The following is a 16868-nucleotide window of genomic DNA, read 5'->3' as shown; positions in this document are numbered from 1 at the left end:
ATGTACCTAGATATTATTTAGTATCTAGATACATCTAAATTTAGAGAAACCCCATACATCTATTTACAGATGGAGAGAGTATTATATCCTCAAGATAAAATACAACTTATAAAAGATCAGAACACTATAAAAGCGATAACATGACCAACCAAAACCATTTTCCCCAGCAAAAGCGAAAACATTATAAAAGATCATAACCCACATAAGCTTCTAGTTCGATCCTGAATCGCCTCAGATTTTGCACCTTTCTGCAATCTACACAGCATACTCAGCTAGTAGGATCCTGGATGCCTTCAACCACAACAGCTCTTTACTGTCCTCCTTACGGGATGCTCAAATGACTTGAGCAGCGAAAATTAACAGCCTGCTGCAACCACACTGCCGTGTTTGCATCTGTTGGGGTACCCACCGTTTACAGGTATAACGAAAGTAATTATGTGTTTGCAAGTTCTCCCTGTGGAAAGGCAGCACTGCCAGCTACGTCCAAAAAAACATTACACGTTCCAGGCCAAGAAAATACAACCACTGCGATGATATATACTTATCCTCTCGAACCAGTACAAACTGTTCGTGTTCATACGTACAGATTCAGACATCGATGTTCGAAGTTAATTATAAGTGGACGACAGGCAAAATACAGAAAACATCAATTCTATTCTATCCTCGAGAACCATTATAATTACTACAAAGAGATCCTAATTACAAGCTGTTCAGTTTGGTCTAGTAAATATCCTTCAGCGATCTCCTGGTCTTCAGATCCTCGTGGCGAGCTTGTCGGCAACGACGACCGGGTTGTGCTTGGCGATCGTCTCCCGCCCGGCGGTCTTGTAGTCGAAGCCGCAGTCGTGCTTGTCGGAGTAGCGGTGGACGCTGCAGAAGGTGCCCTCGCAGCGGCATCGGAACCCCAGCATGCCCACCTTCTTGCGGCAGGTCGCGCACCGGTTCTTCGCCGGCATCGGCTGCTTCGTGGACGCGACGGAGGGCTCAGCACCATCAGAGGACGCGACGGTGACGATCGTCTTGGGCTTCTTCTCCGGAGGCGCGGTCGAAGCGGCATGCGCGATGGCGACGCTGTCCGCGGCCGTGGTGGCAGAGGCGGCGACGACTTTCTCCTTGTAGCACTTGGAGCACATGTTGCCGGTGGCGGCGGCGCCGTAGAAGCCGCAGCCGCTGGGACACTCGACGGCCGTCTCCTCGCTGTCACTGTCACTGTCAGGGCACTTGCGCTTCAGGGAAGTCGCCGACGCGTGGTGCGCCATTGCTAGATGCTACTCCTCGAACACACGTCCGCGCGTTTCTACTTGGGCGGCGGGACGTGCGTGATCTGCCCTGAAGCTCTCTCGTGAGGCGGCGAGGCTACGTCTGCGTTTGGTGAAGATCCTGGGCTGTGGGCGAGCAGACCTTTATCGGCTGGGCGAAAGCCGTAGACGAGGTGGTTTCGGGTTCTAACCGACCGGCCGAGCCGGACTGCGCGACGGACAGCGTGTGCATGCAGGAAGCCAGGAACGGATCTTCGATCGTACGCTGTACGCAACGCAAGACGTTTCCGAAGGATATGAAGCAGACAAAGCTAAAGATAACAATCGAAGAATTTTTTTTCCCTCTAGGTTCTAACACGTGCTTTGTAATTTTGACTGTCAGCCACTTGCAATTATTTTAGGAAATGAACTTTTTGATTTGTTAATTAAGTTTTTATTAGCGGGATTGCTATTGTTTCTACATATCTCGAGCTAGAGATGAAAACGGGACTGTAACAGACGGAAACATGACTAGTGCCATATTTGTTTTTATATTTTTTATGAAAGCATAAATGATACAAAAACTCCGGAAACAAATATGGATGCAGATACTGTTAAGGTAAAAATAGGGTGATTACGTAAACGAAGGGACCCATTAGATCATGCATAAAAACTCAAACAAACCTGTTCCTAACCCTAACATGGTTGTTAGGTGTGATGGGTGGAGGGGATGGGTTCCATAGAATGTTCAGTTTGACAATGTCACTAACGTGCTGGGTCCGCTCGATTGGTTATGCAAAACAATCCTAAAACAGAAATTTTGTATTGGTCGGAAGTAGAAATTTTGTTTCCATCGGAAAACATTGTTTCGTTTCCGCCCTTAAAAAGTCATTTATGTTTCCTTTTTTTCACAAAAAAAACAGAATGTTTTCGCTCTATTTTAATCTCTATCTCGACTCTCGAGCACATCTTTGGTCTGCCTGACTGCCTAAGGTTGTCATCTCAAGGCAATTGACAACTTTTATGGTGTTGAAACGTTCTCTGGAAAACACTAGCAATCTATTTAGATATGCGAGGATAGATATTAACACAAATACATTTAAACACACCATCTTGCATTACTGGCTCAGGCTAACATAAGAAGAAATTGCGACAAGGAAAATTTAGGATGGATTGTGTCTATTTTCTTAACATACATTTATTGTGAATTCATCTCGACAAAAAAATTAAAATATCCTGATACAAATTAGAAAAAACAAAACAATTTAACTAAAAACTATACTTCCAGTCTAGCTCCAAAAAGAACTCAATGGTAAATAATAGAATACTATAAAAATCACTGTATCTTAATATTTAGCAATAGGAAGTGTGTCATTACATGCATTATATTTAACAGTGCAAATGTGTAATAGGTATAAAGGCTTGGTATAAAAAGTTGAAAATAAAAGATATAGGAGGTCCTGGACCTTATTTGATTTGTCGGCATAATCCAAATCCCCAAAAATCCATATCATCATGGCACACCAGAAGGGTTGATTTTTCGCAGAAAAAAGAAATCATGGATTGCAAGCTGGCCCAATCCCATTCTGAGACACACGTAGTCAACGTATGCACGTCGTTTATGGATCCGAGTGGTACTACAAGCATAATTAGTTTAAGCATCGATTTGATGCATGTTGTAGACAATTTGTCATACATGGGGTTTTTTCGGCTTCTTTAATGAGAAAAGGCTAGCTTCCTAGCCTCCAAATTTGGTTAGACTTCTAAACTAGTTCTGAAGTCGTGTAGAAGTCACCAAATTCCTTCATAGACTTGTTTAGAAACAGAATGAAATTTTTTTTTGGGTCCGAGCTTATCAAGAAAGTTGGGCACGGTAGCTTTGTGGAGTACATGGCTTACAACATATCTAGTATATCCCGGATAATTGGTACCAAATATTTTCGGTATGGATCAAAAAAGAGGCACCGAATAAGTCCCAGATAACCAGAATAACTTCTAGTTTCCAGAATGTAATCATCGGAGTATCCGTAGGGCCCATTTTTGGTATACATTTGAGGTGAACCGGAAATGTGTTAACGCTCCTGTCAGCACCAACACACCGACGACTCCTGAGCGATTTCACGGCGAGGAGAATCGGTTCCAGCGTTAATCGTCTATTCTTGAGGAGGAGGAGGAGGAGGAGGAGGAGAGAGGAGGAGGATCTTAGTGTCGTAAGATACTAGGATCTGTATCATGATAGTGACAACCATGAAATTTTTTGGACAAAAAAAGTTTAAAAAAATGAAGATGCAGGCTAAAAATAGTTGTACATAAAGAAGATAAAACATGGTCGGCAAGCCATTATGTGAATCATGTGTGTTTATTTATTGCGCCCTTGTGTCTAGTGCAACCAATTTATGGAACAACCGTGTCGTTTGATCCTTGGTGGTCTCAACATACAACTATCTAACCATCAAGCCTAGTTTTGTTGACAGCAAGAAAAGATCGAACCACTAGAACTGCCAAATTGCCTGTAAACTCCTTTGGCAGTCAGGTGCACTGGCAACTGAATGTGACACAAAGTTCATACAACTCTGGTACTTTTTTCTTAGAATATCCTCCCAATACATAAACTTGATAACGTGCGAATGTGTAGCTCTTAAATCTGGTACTACAACGTTGCAGGAAATACAAATCTGAAATTTAAATTTGAAAGCGTCAGAAGTGACTGATAAAAAGCCGCATCCTATGGAGAAACCGAGACATGAACTGAAGCAGTTCGAACTGCGTAATGCTACATGGAAACACCGGAATGTGAAGACCCATCGTCTAGCAGACAACCGCACCGAAGCATACGCCGCTGATAGAGAGCCAGTGGACGGATCAGTGGACGTTGACGGCGAGCTTCATGCCGCCCTGGCAGTGCCCCTCCACGCCGCAGATGAAGAACCACTTCCCGGCCTTTGTCAGCGATAGCTTGTCGTGTCGCCGCTGGTGAACGTCGGCGCGTTGCCCGGCACGGAGCAGGAGGCGAAGCTCCGCTCGTCCACCACCACCACGTTGTGGTCGCCCTCCCCCGACGAGTAGAGGAACTCTGCACGCGCAAAGTCGACAAGTTCAGTCATGGCTCAGCTCATATTCACGCCGATCGTGCGTGTCGAACGGTTGCTGTACCACGTACCGAGCGTGTCGCCGACTCTGAACTTCTTGCCGTCGGCCCAGGCGCCGTAGTCGATCCCGAGGTCCCAGCCGGAGCTGTCCCCGACAGTGTACGAGGCCGCGGAGGCCGTCGCCGGGAGCAGAGCTGCCACGGCGACGATGGCGGCCAGGGCGGCGAGCAGCGTGATCGCGGAAGATGCCATTGGGCGGAGCTATGGTAGTGGTTGTTCTTCTACGCTGAGGGCTACCGTACGCGTTCATGTATATATATCGGGTCGCGGTTCGTTTCTTCGTGCCTTCGTGGTGCTGTGAAAGCCGGCCTGCTTTGCTAGTTTGGAACGAGGACGAGCAGCAGCTCTCGGTGTCATCGTTGTAGAGTTAAGATCGAGGTGATATTTTGTTTGTCTGACACCATGGATAGCACGCGTCCTCTCGCTTTGTCAAGCTACATCAAAGCCACGATGTAGCAATTGGTGCCACACTAGGCTTTGATCTTGATCTCGGTGCTAGAAACTTCGTTCTAAATTATAGGATGTTGTGAGTATTTTAACGTGGATTAGGTATGGACTAAAATTAGTAAATGAGACATACCAAAATACTAGGTACATGGGATACATAGTTTTTTTTTTGTGAAACACAGTTCGACGCTCGCAAATGCATATATACACTCACCACTACCAACACACACCCTACCTCTATACCACATCCGAGAGAATAGATCTAAGAAACTGGTGGGTCTTAAGATTAATGAAGTCACCACAAACGACTCCATTGAGGTGGATGCCAAGAAGAGGGAGGCTACCAAATTCCTAGAACATTACTTATATTAAAACTCTACACATAGAACAAGTTCCCCACCCCCTCCTGCCGCCGGCGAGGCCGGCCGGAGAAACGGGGCCGATCTATGGGAGGAGGCAGAGGTGGAGCCGGCGCTAGGTTTAGGAGGCGTGGTTTTGTTGGACCACAGATCAAGTATGTAACGTTCATTTGATCAGAATCATTCTAGTTAATTATCATGCTAATCCTTTTAAACCGCACAAGAAAGGAAGTGACCAACTTTACTCCCAAGGGTAAAATGTCGATAATCCGCTTCATCCAATGCTTTAAGAGTTATTGTGATAAGGATCAATGTGATCAAAGGGGTTTCGGTCCCAATCTTTCACAACACACCATATAACCAACAACTAGGTAATTTGATTAATCGAAAATAAATCAAAAAACTTGAAAACTCCAAACGTTGAACTGGTCGGAATCAACTCCCAAGCATAGCAACACATCACATCATCAAGATAAGTAAGCAAACACAACGTCCCCAAATATTGGGACTTTTCTGGTGTATCTTTTATCTCGAAAATTCAACCTAAGGATAGATATGTCGGCCGCAAAAACCCTTAATAGGATGACTCCACGCATACTAGGTAATATATGTCCTTCCCCGCATCTTAGTAATAAGCTGTGTCTCCTAATAAGTTTGGAATGCTCAACTTACTAGGAAGAAATTATGCAATCGAACTTGTTTGCACTCAGAGACTAATTAATAAGATTATGTTTCGATTTGATATGTGAAGAATTATACAACTATATTTGTCTAGCTTGTTTTTCCCAAATTTTGAGAAAGGTGTTTTATTTTCTTAAGTAAATATGAAAACAAATTTAGATGTAGACAGTATTGCGTTCTATGTACTCCCTCCGATCATATTACTTGCCACTAAAATGGATGAATCAACATTTAAAATGTGTCTAGAACTCTATATACATCTATATTGGTGTCAAGTAATATGAATCAGAGGGAGTACAAAATTTCAATTTGAGATAAATTATATTCGGCATTGCACAAAAATGACAAAAACTGATAGATTTTGAGGTTTTGAAATTTTATATTTCACTGCTATAGATGTCTGATTTTGCCATTTCATAGGCGTGAATATGTGCTATTTTGAGTTGAAAATTTGCATGTAGGTAGAACGCAAAACATCATCTACATCTAGATTTATTTTTTCAGACTATTTTAAAAAAATTAGGTTGTTGTTTTCGAATTTTTTTTTAAAGGAGGCTAGATGTAGCTCGGGCTACATTTGTTGTTTGGGCATGAAAGATATATTCAAAACATAGAACTCTTAGTGCGCACTCTGAAATTAGTAATTGTGTCTAACTCAACGGGATACTGAAGACTACATCCGCTTATCTCTGAAGCAATATATATTATGCAATAGAATGAGTATAAGAGTACTTGGACAACGGGACAGCTAGATCACTAAGATACAAATACAAGTCTTTGTTTTTCCTTCCTGAGTGTGGGCAGAGGCGAAGACAAAAGCTAACATTTCCTAGTACTCGAGTACCTGTGAGTAAGATTTGCTTGACAGTTGACATGTATCACGATCCCAACTAACTAGGGTTGGTATCAAACAGAACTGGTAGCTAAAAATGAGGCCTACCGTTGCAATCTAGAGGAGGGCAAACGTCATCCCTCTTGGCGATGAGGACGCACAGCCGGTGAGGCGGCCGCCGGAACGCCCATACCCCGACGCCATCCTCCACGACGAGGCCGCAGCGCCCGATGAACTTGCGGTACCCCCTGCCGTTGATCACCGTGCCGTCGGAGCGGTGGAACTTGTTGAGCTTCAGCTCCGACATGCCGCACCGGGCCCCGCCGCTCACGTACACGGAGACCGGAACCCCCGCGTACGTCGTGGCCTTGGCCCTCTTCCCGTTCTCTCCCCTCCTGGCCTTCCGGTCCGTGCAGTCGAAGCCGCACGCCGCGATCTCGTCGGCGGAGAGGAATTCGCGGAAGCGGCGGGAGGCGTCGGACGGGAACAGGAAGCGCGCCTGGCGGCAGTCCATGTCGGACGGCTGCAGGACCTTCTCCCCGACGTAGTGCAGCAGCAGGTCCCCGGGGAGGCCGTGGCGCGGGAGGACCTCGGCGCGCACCCACGCAGGCACCGTGTCGCGGGCGGCATCCAAGGCTCGGTTGTTGACAGGCGGGTGCGGGTTGATGACCCTTCTCCTCCTCGACCGGCGCGCGCGGCGGGCTGCCCGAGGGAACTGGATTGCCAGGAGAGGCTTCACGGGGCGGGGGCTGGTGGTCGACGGCTGCTCGGCCTTGACGCAGTTGCTCGGCGGCTCAGAATCTTGGTTTCTTGGGGGAGATGTCATTCCAAGGTCCATCACAGCGAGCAGCAGCAGCAGCCCGTCGGGGCCACCACTCGTGGGCCCCTCGGCCTTGACGCGATCGGCCGCAGCGGGAGCACGCGGCGGCGCGGATGGCAGCCGGAGGTGGAGGTCGAGGTCGATGGCGGCCGCCGCCGTCGATCCAGGGGCGCGCTCCATCCCCGGCTCAGTATCTTGGTTTCTTGGGGTAGATTGCATTCCAAGGTCCGCCAGGACCTCCAGGTCGAGCAGCTGCGTAAAGCGTCGGACAGCGATGGCGCTGCCGGCCGCCGGCTGCTCGATCTTGACGCGCTTGCTGTTCGGCTCAGAATCTTGACTTCTTGGGGCAGATGGCACTCCAAGGCCCACCGCGTCGAACTGAGGCGGCGGCGGCGGCGCGTCCGCGCCAGCCGGCCTCTCGGACTTGACGCGATCGCTTCCCCGCTCATCGGCGCCGCCGCACGCTCCTGCAGGAGAGGAACCGCTGAAGCGCGCCAGGTCGAGGCCGAAGACGATCGGCCCCGTGCCTCCGCTCTTGGGCTGCGCGGCGGAGTGAGGAACGCCGGCCGCAGGAGGAGTGCGCGGCGAGGGGGAGGGGGAGGGCAGGCCGAGGTAGAGCTCGAGGGCGACGGCGCCCGCCGCCGCCGCCGTCGATCCACGCGCGTCTTCCATCGCAAGCTACCGCCGCCTCTCGCAAGCTCCAAGTCGGCTGGAAATGGGAATCATTTCAGGGGCTCGGAAATTCATTTGGGGGCAGAATGTTTATACGCCGTACTGTACGGCCGCAAGAAATGGACGGACGAGGAGGAGCCTACGCACCTAGGGTTTTCGCAATTTACGGCGCTTTCAAAGCGAGCCCACGTCCAGTCCGGCCCAAAGTCCATGCCACCATATCCAGTCCAGTCCAATACTAGCCCATTCGCCCACACCATCCAACTTCTCCACGGTCCCCTAAAATAAACTTAGGGCATCTCCAACCGGACGTTCAGCGATCGATTGCGTCCGCGAGATCCTAAAATGCGTCAGGACCAGGTTCCGCGGAGACGCAAACGCGGCGCATATTGACGGACACTACGCGGACGCGCAAAGTGACGCTCGCTTTTCCAACGGCCCCGACTGACTGCGAGCCATAGGGTTGTATCAAGCGTATCGCTTCCGCCGTTGCCGCTTCGATGGTCATCGCTTCCGCGTCTGCGGTTCACCATCAATGTCGCGGCTGCCTCTTCTGCGCGCATTGGCGAGCGGCGGCTGGACATCTGCGCGGCCATCAATGGCATCGTATCTCGCGCGTGCCCGGCCTTTAAAAGTCGACCGGTTGTCCCTGCCATCGTCCACACCACCGACACCTCCGCTACCACCCGCACCACCGTGCGCCGCCGCATAACCATGGGGAAGAAGATCCACGACTATGAGGCGTCCGGCAGCGGCGCCAAGAAGGACACGCGGAGGAACAGGGTACCGCTTTCCGTCGATGTGGCGCGGCTCATGCACGCCAACTGGACGCCGTGCCACCGCTGGCGGGACGTGCACCTACCTGGCGATGGCTGACGGCTCAGCCACCTCTGGGTGCCTGTCCCGCCTGTGCCTCTGCGCGAGCTAGAGAGCACCGAGATCCGGCGTAGGTGGTGGTACCTATCGTCGGACCTACGCGTCGATTCCGCCTTCACCGTCGACTCCAATAGCTGGCATAGCTGGCGCGAGACCGAGGAGGATCGCGGGCTTCCTCGGCGACCGAGACTTCCCGTTTGAGCGGCCACCACCGCATCATCGTCAAACACGGCAGCCCTCTGCACCTCCACAGGACAACGACGACAACGAGGACTACGATGCACTAGCCTACCACAACGAGGATCCCAAGGACGACTCAGACGACTTTGTCGCCTATGTCTTCCACGAATGGCAGGCAGACAAAGCGGAGGGTCGCAAGTTCGACCTCTCGCCAGCGATGACCGACAATGAGATAGCGAAACTCGGCGTCCTCGTGTCGCAGGTGGACCGACCGGTGCAGCCGCCGCTGCCCTAGTACGCCACCAACATCATGCCGCCGGACATCACGCTCCAGAACTCGGCTTCGCAACCGCCGCCTCCGTCGTTCAGCCCGTGGGATGCTCCACCTCCACCACTAGCGTTCAATCTGGGGGCTGCTCCACCTCCACCACCGGCGGCACCGACGTATGTTTTAGCGGTTGCCAACTGGCCATGGCAGATAATGGATTTCGTCGTGCTCGACGACGATGACGAGGAGTAGGTGCAGGCGTCGTGTTAGTTTATATTTTTATTTTCCTTTCTTCACTATATAAATTATGTTTTATGTTGAAAAAATGCAAAATCCGAAAAAAATGCATCGTGCCGCTGGGGGTAGGGGTGTAAATGGTACGGATAATTTCCGCTCTGAATCCACAACCGTGTCCATTTTTGAGGATATGGTATGCATTTTTAGAAATCCACCGTATATGGATGCGGATGCAGATAGTGGTCAAGCGGATATCCGGTGGATACGGTAGAGGATATGGTATTAATACTATCCGACGGATACGGATTATCCGCCATTTTTTGCGGATTATCCGAGGTCCTCAATGAGGATAATCCGAGAAAATTAGCCCAACCCTTAATATTTAGACAATATAGTTAGTTTATCGGCTAAAATATGTATGCTATTAGCACGCAATTTGCTTTGTTGTACGAACATGTGTGTACATTTATCTATAGCCTGTAATTAAAAACATATTTTACATAAAAGAGCATACTTCTATTTTTTATATTTATATTTTCTTAATAATCTGCTTTCGATCCGAGTTCGGTCCAAATTCCTTCAATATCCGATATAATCCTCATCCCACCATTATCCGCTTTGATCCGAATCCGTCACAAAAATATGGTAAAAGATATGGTAATAGAAATATCCGATCCAATCCAATCCGTTTACATCCCTAGCTGAAGCAACCTGGCGCAAATAAACGCGCGATCGGTTTCGACCATTGGACCGACGCAAATGGACGCGCGGAACATTCTGTGCTTCCAAAATGCATGGGTCGCCCAAAATGCATGGGTCGCCCGCTGGAGATGCCCTTATACACGTCACCAATCCCGTCCTCTGCTCTATGCCTCTATCAACCAATCAAGTCGCTCCGTTCCCACTCCAGCAGATTGCATCGCCCTCCCCTGCCACTCTCCGTATCCCACCCGTCCACATCAAATCAAACGCGCGAAACCACACCTCAATTTTCACCACCGCGCCATCCCTACTGGTATAAATGCCCTCACAACCTCAAAAATCCACTTCACCAGAAAATTCCCCCAAATCCCCATCCAATCTTCCCCGAGCTCCACTCTCATCGCCGGCAATGTCGGGCCGCGGCAAGGGAGGCAAGGGTCTAGGCAAGGGCGGCGCCAAGCGCCACCGCAAGGTCCTGCGCGACAACATCCAGGGCATCACCAAGCCCGCCATCCGGCGCCTGGCTCGCCGTGGCGGCGTGAAGCGCATCTCCGGGCTCATCTACGAGGAAACCCGCGGCGTGCTCAAGATCTTCCTCGAGAACGTCATCCGCGACGCCGTCACCTACACCGAGCACGCCCGCCGCAAGACCGTCACCGCCATGGACGTCGTCTACGCCCTCAAGCGCCAGGGACGCACACTCTACGGATTTGGAGGCTGAGCTCGGCGACCGCTCTAGCTGGGTCGGCGTGTCCCTATGGTCTGTCCGTTTTTAGGGTCTCTGTTGCGTGCGTGAGTTGTTTGGAAGCTATGTCGATGCAGCCTGTGATGGAATTTGTTGCATATGGATGGATGAATGAATGGATTTGGTGTGGTTGGATATTCGATTTTGTGTCTCTGCACTTTGATTATGCAGGAATGCCTCTTATCAAGTCTGTTCTGTGATGCTTGTACAATGCCTTGTGAGCCTTCTTAGATCATGGTTTCTCCATTGTTGTCATGACACATCATGGATTATGGTTTAAACTTCATTCGATAGTCGTGTCGATCTGTAACTGTAATTGTCTGCACCTTGCAGATTCAGTCAAAAATAATGTGGCGCTAGCGTCATGTGTTCTGAACTTCTGAAGTCCTAGTTTGCTCTCTGCTTCACTGCTGTTATCGCATCTTACAAGCTCATAACTTGGTGTGCTCCGTAACTGAACTCTTCTACTGCAGGACGAACAATGCCTGCTCATCTCAAAGCAATATGCTCACACAGCTGTGGTCTGCGGATGATTTTTTGGCATGCCATTTAAACCTCAAGTTCTGCATATGGGAGTGCAACAGTACAGTCTGAAGCCTTGTGCATCTTCTGGTGTTGTGTCCCACTTACCATAGCACAACTGCAAACAGCAGCTCCTTCGTTTTACAGGAACAGCAACCTTTTGATTCAGTGAACAAAAATGCACCATTACATCTTTAACTAGGCACAGCAACAGAAAATCTGGCGGCTCATCAAACCAGGATCTCGTCAGCGTGTATAAGTATAACGTGCCCTCACGCTGATCTGGACTATTGCACTCATCATAAACATCACCAACATGACCCATCTGTATTCCCTCCCTCGTAGCAGGATTGCAAACAGCAGGTCCTTGCTATCTCCAGTTCACTGGTTGTTTCGTAAGGCTGCCGCTCTTGCAGCATATTCTTCATCTCACCATGCACAAGGGTTGGTTCATGATAAATTGATAAGTGCATAACAATGTGCAGGCTCCATCACTAACCTCTAGCGCTGCCGTTTTAACACATCTAGTATTCCTTTATTTCAAATGGACATGTTGACGTCCCTGAAGCCTGCAGATTCATGCAGTACGGTGGATGCTCACTGCAATTTCAGTGGCAGATTTATTATGTGTGTGTGTAGGTAGGCATGGTGAACAATCTGTTTCTCTTTACTCTCTTTGGCATTTGTTTCGTCCGTATTAGACTGAGATAATACGAAGTACTCCCACAGTTTCTGAAATTGTCTATGCTGCTGCCACTGCCAAATTTCAGTTAGACCCTTTTTGCATTGTACAGTTACTATGAACTTTTTAGCATTCGATTACTTAGGAAATTTTCCTATATTTTTCGTTTGGATCAGAGAAAAGAGGTTCTCAACTGCCTATGGAAGGCACTAATTTGGACCCTACTCCATGGGATTTTGTTTTGCCTCCAAAAAGTGTTGAGGAAGATCTTGGCATGGGTCTTCTACTTGATGAGCACAACCTCATAGTTCCTCAACGTTACCCAGCGTGTGGTCTTCAAGAGCACTAGATATGCTTGCTGCATCAAGCTTATCATGTGCGCCTTGAATCCTTTAATGTAGTTTTGTCTTCAACATCTTATCCGAAGAATCATCTTCTTTGCAGATAAACCCTGGGTGAGCGGCTTCTACTTGTAGCTCAGAAGTATGATGGATGATGAAGAACTTGGCATACGTCTTTAATGCGATTGGCACACCTACGGATTTCCTTCTGCTATTGAGCATGCCTTGCATTGTGTAAGATGTTCTGCTTGAGGCATCATTTTTCTTGTATTATTCATGCCCTTCCTTATTTGACTCATATGGAAAAATATGTTTTGCAGTATGCGATGAGTCAACGTTTTGGAGGTTAAATCATTTGTTGGGACTATGTACCTGAGTACACTAGATACGAATGCTATTCCCTTAAACGTATTGTTATAGGTCATCTAAAACCGACAAGGAAGACATTATATGCACTTTCGACAACTCAATACCTAAACCACCACATTTTTTTAGCCTACAAATGATATTGTATTTAGTTAGCCGATGTTTATTTTTATTTTCATTGCTTTGCCAGAAACACCTTGATATGTAAAATTCAAATCATTTTCTTACCCCGTTAGGTATTTCAAGGAACGGTAAGACAAATATCGACATGCTAGTTAGAATAGATTTAACCAAAACAAGTCAATCTCCATATGGTAGCGGTTTTTCTCGTAAGCAGCATAGCTTCCCTTTAAAGCAACTTTCTACTAGATTCCATTATGAATTACAGTGTTTTATGTGATGTATGGGTACCCTAAGATACCTGAAAAGCAAAGAACGAGACATACAAGAAAAAAAATTGTTTGTACCGTTGTTCCTCCTCTTTTTCCTTACCAAAATCAGAAAATATGGAAGTTGATTTAAGCTGATATTTGTTCAACTATGGACAAGATAAAGTAGATTTTAAAACCTTTATTAAGTCGTTACATGAAAAGAATGGTACCATCTACATATTATAGGATTGATAGCCCTCCATCAACTAGATGAAGGATGGGACCCCTGCTTGACCATCCTCCTTTGCCCCAGCAAGGAGGATTGCCAGCATATCCTCAACCATATTGGAAATCATTGGAACATTAGATCACCTTGTCTTAAACCTTTCTAGTTCAAAAATAGCGACCAATGTTATTATTGGCCATTGTTCATACACTGGCACCTTGCACAAATTCCACATTCTATTTTCATACTTTGGGTCGAAACCTTTCATGTGCATTACTTGTTGCAAGAAGGCTTATTTGATTTTATCCTTCTCAAAACCTATCTTAAATATCATTTCATTTATTTTCTTCGCTGAAGTTCATGACAAAATGTGACAATCGTCTATTTTATGTAGCACAACCACCCCATACAAAATGTGACAGTGTCGTCGTGGTGAACGAGCAGATGCCATAGGATGGCTTAGATTGGGGCCGAATGGACGCAAGAGGATTCGGGGGAGGGTTTGCGATCAGGTGGGAAGAGATTCCGGATGGTTTCCTCAAGAACTTGGCCAAGGCCAGAGGTTGAAGAAGAAAGGCACAAGGAAGAACTCCCTCTAGATCACCATGTTCATAGATTCACACAAGTTACAGGCTCTGCCTACATGCATACACGCGTACCTACTTGCCCGTGAAGAAGGGCTGCCCCCTCTCCTTATATAGGGGAGAGGGTGGCTTACAGAGCAAGAAACCCTAATAGCATCTTTGACTGGACAAACTACTTTACAGAGTTACTGTACAAAGCTACTTTAATCATAGGTGACACCGGGGCCTTCTTTTATCATAGAAGCTGACGTCCTCCGGCTTCTTTCTCCGTCACCTCTCTCTTTGGCGCCAGGGCTCTGAATAAAGTTACTTTGCTTAGCTCATCCTTGTCTTCTTGCTTTGAAGAGAATCTTTGACCAGTCCTGCCGACAGGCTCTCCTTTCCGGTATCTTCTGTACCGGGTTCCGGCATACCCCTTTGGGGATACCGGCTTAGCCTTGCTCTCCCGGATTCCTACTAGGCTTCCGGTAAGAACATTAAACCGGTATCCTGATGGCTCAAACCATCCGGTTTGGCATGCCTTTGGCATACCGGGGGTTATCCCCCCAACATTAGTCCCCGAAGCTGGTATAGCCTGGAGGATTCTATCCTACAGACCATGCCAGGTTTTCATCTTTTTAAGATACCGGTTTAATCACTCATGTCTTGAGCTTAGTTCCGGCACTTTTACCCTTGTTCCTTTTCTTCTCTTTGCAAGGCTTGTTCCGGCGTCTCTTTTTTCCGGCACCACGTGTCTTTACTACTTCCTCGGCGAAGTCGAGAATATCTCGGGCCCCGCGCCTGTCAGAGACATGCGCACTGTAACTGACGCGCCAGTGTCCGTTGTCACATCGCTTCGACTCCCGCGCGCGCAGTTAATGCATCTCTGCGGATCCCACTACTTCTTCGGGATCCTGTGTGCGCCTCCGTGTGGCCTCCCTCTCTCGCGTGTATCCGTTCGCCACGTGGCGGCCCAAGGTGCGAACCGTCACGGGCCGCGAGGCGAACCGCCGCGGCCCAGCGGTTCCATCCCCACCTTCTCTCTCCTTTATAAACACAACTGCCCGTTCCTCTTCATCTTCTTCGCACTCTCCTCCTTCACGCACAGAGCTCCACGCCTTTGCGCCACCGCCGTTCTCCGTCCGCCGTCGCTCGTTCAAGCTCCGGCGCCCGGCGAACTCACGCCGCGCCTCCGCCGGACTTCGCTGTGCGGAGTTCTTCGGCAGCAACTTCCTCGCGTCCGCCGCATTTGTGCTTCTTCGCGAGCTTCTCCGCCTCGCCGTCGACGGAGCTCGCCGGCGACCGCAGACCCGCTTCACCGTCAGCGAACGCTTCCTTCAGCGACCGCGCCGCTCAAGGTTGGTACCAATTTCACTTTACTCACCGTTCGCTTGCTTTCCAGATCTTGAGCCTTTGGTGTTCTTATTTGCTCTTTTTCTTTGGTTTTATTCTTACTCGTAGATCTTCACGCGGGGTTCAAGTTTGGGATTTCTGTTTCTCCGCCTACCCTCACAATGTCTGACGAGGAATCTTCCTCCGCATCTTCTTCTTCCCTTTCTCTCAAGCGCCGTAGACCCTCTCCCGGTGAATCTACGGCCTCAGATCCGATGGAGACCGATTCCGGCAATCAGCAGGAATCCGGTAGCCTCCAAGAGTCCGGCGGCCACCTAGAATCCGGTAGCTTTAGCCAAGCTTCCGGTAGCCAAGAGGCCAGTAGCTACGGCCAAGCCTCTAGCAGCTCCAGCCAATCTTCCGGCGAGGAGCCTTCCCCAACCACCCGCGGAGCCTGGATGGGCTCCAACGTTACCGAGTTTGAGATCGATTGGTTGTACCGGTCTCGGAGGATTCGGAAGGAGTTTCTGCCGGATTCGGATGACGAGATCGAACCGGATCCGAAAGACGACGAGTATGTTGTTTTCTCGCTCACTTTGAGCGTGGCTTCGGCCTCCCTGCCTCTACTTTTTCCGGGAGTTCCTAGATTTCTACGAACTCCAACCTCACTCACCTTCACGGCAACGCCATTTTCTATCTTTCTTGCTATGCCACCTTCATGGAGGCTTACATCGGCATTCGTCCCACTCGTGAGACGTTTGCCCGCTTCTTCAACTTGCGGATCAACTCCGTCCAGGGCAAGGAAATCCCTAAGCCCAAGCCGCCCGTGCAGTGCGGCTCTTGCATCGTCGGCTCCCGCCAGGGGAGCACTTTTCTTAAGTTTTCCGGCCTCGAGTCTTGCCGCGCCTGGCAAGGAACTTTCTTCTATGTGAAGAACACCGGCCGCGCCGATCTCATCAATCTTCCTCCATACCAAGAGGGGCCCCCAGTAGAACCAAGCTGGAGCTACAACCCGAGGACGGAACACGCCGAAACCAACCGGGTAGTGCGCTTCTTGGCCTCTTTGAAGAAGGAGACCAACATACGCTCTGATGATATCATCCAGGACTTTCATATCGCGCCGGGTGCTTCCTCTTAAGCGCCGCGCACATAGGATGAGCGAGATGTATGGCCCGAGCGATCCCTACCAAGATCACGGGCCGTGCTCTCAGCAAGAAAGACGTTGTTCGCAAGGCTAAGCAGATTTGCCAAACTGCTAT

The 16868-nt window shown here is 49.0% G+C and overlaps 2 protein-coding genes across 2 annotated transcripts; one reads left to right on the top strand and one right to left on the bottom strand.

The window, feature by feature from the left end:
* Positions 1-729: 729 nt before the first annotated feature.
* Positions 730-1259, bottom strand: LOC127292459 (zinc finger A20 and AN1 domain-containing stress-associated protein 7-like). The gene has a single exon (XM_051321855.1). It carries the CDS (start codon positions 1257-1259, stop codon positions 753-755), a length of 507 nt encoding a protein of 168 aa, XP_051177815.1. The 3' UTR covers positions 730-752.
* A 9546-nt stretch (positions 1260-10805) lies between these two features.
* On the top strand, positions 10806-11343 carry LOC127292460 (histone H4). The gene has a single exon (XM_051321856.2). It carries the CDS (start codon positions 10871-10873, stop codon positions 11180-11182), a length of 312 nt encoding a protein of 103 aa, XP_051177816.1. The 5' UTR covers positions 10806-10870; the 3' UTR covers positions 11183-11343.
* The last annotated feature ends 5525 nt before the right edge of the window (positions 11344-16868 follow it).

Source organism: Lolium perenne, chromosome 4 (assembly GCF_019359855.2).
Source record: "Lolium perenne isolate Kyuss_39 chromosome 4, Kyuss_2.0, whole genome shotgun sequence".
NCBI classification, from domain to species: Eukaryota; Viridiplantae; Streptophyta; class Magnoliopsida; order Poales; family Poaceae; genus Lolium; species Lolium perenne.
This window is presented reverse-complemented; position numbering and strand designations above follow the sequence as displayed.

Coding starts and splice junctions, on each gene's coding strand:
- LOC127292460 (XM_051321856.2), top strand. CDS start 10,871: ATGTCGGGCCGCGGCAAGGGAGGCAAGGGTCTAGGCAAGGGCGGCGCC.
- LOC127292459 (XM_051321855.1), bottom strand. CDS start 1,259: ATGGCGCACCACGCGTCGGCGACTTCCCTGAAGCGCAAGTGCCCTGAC.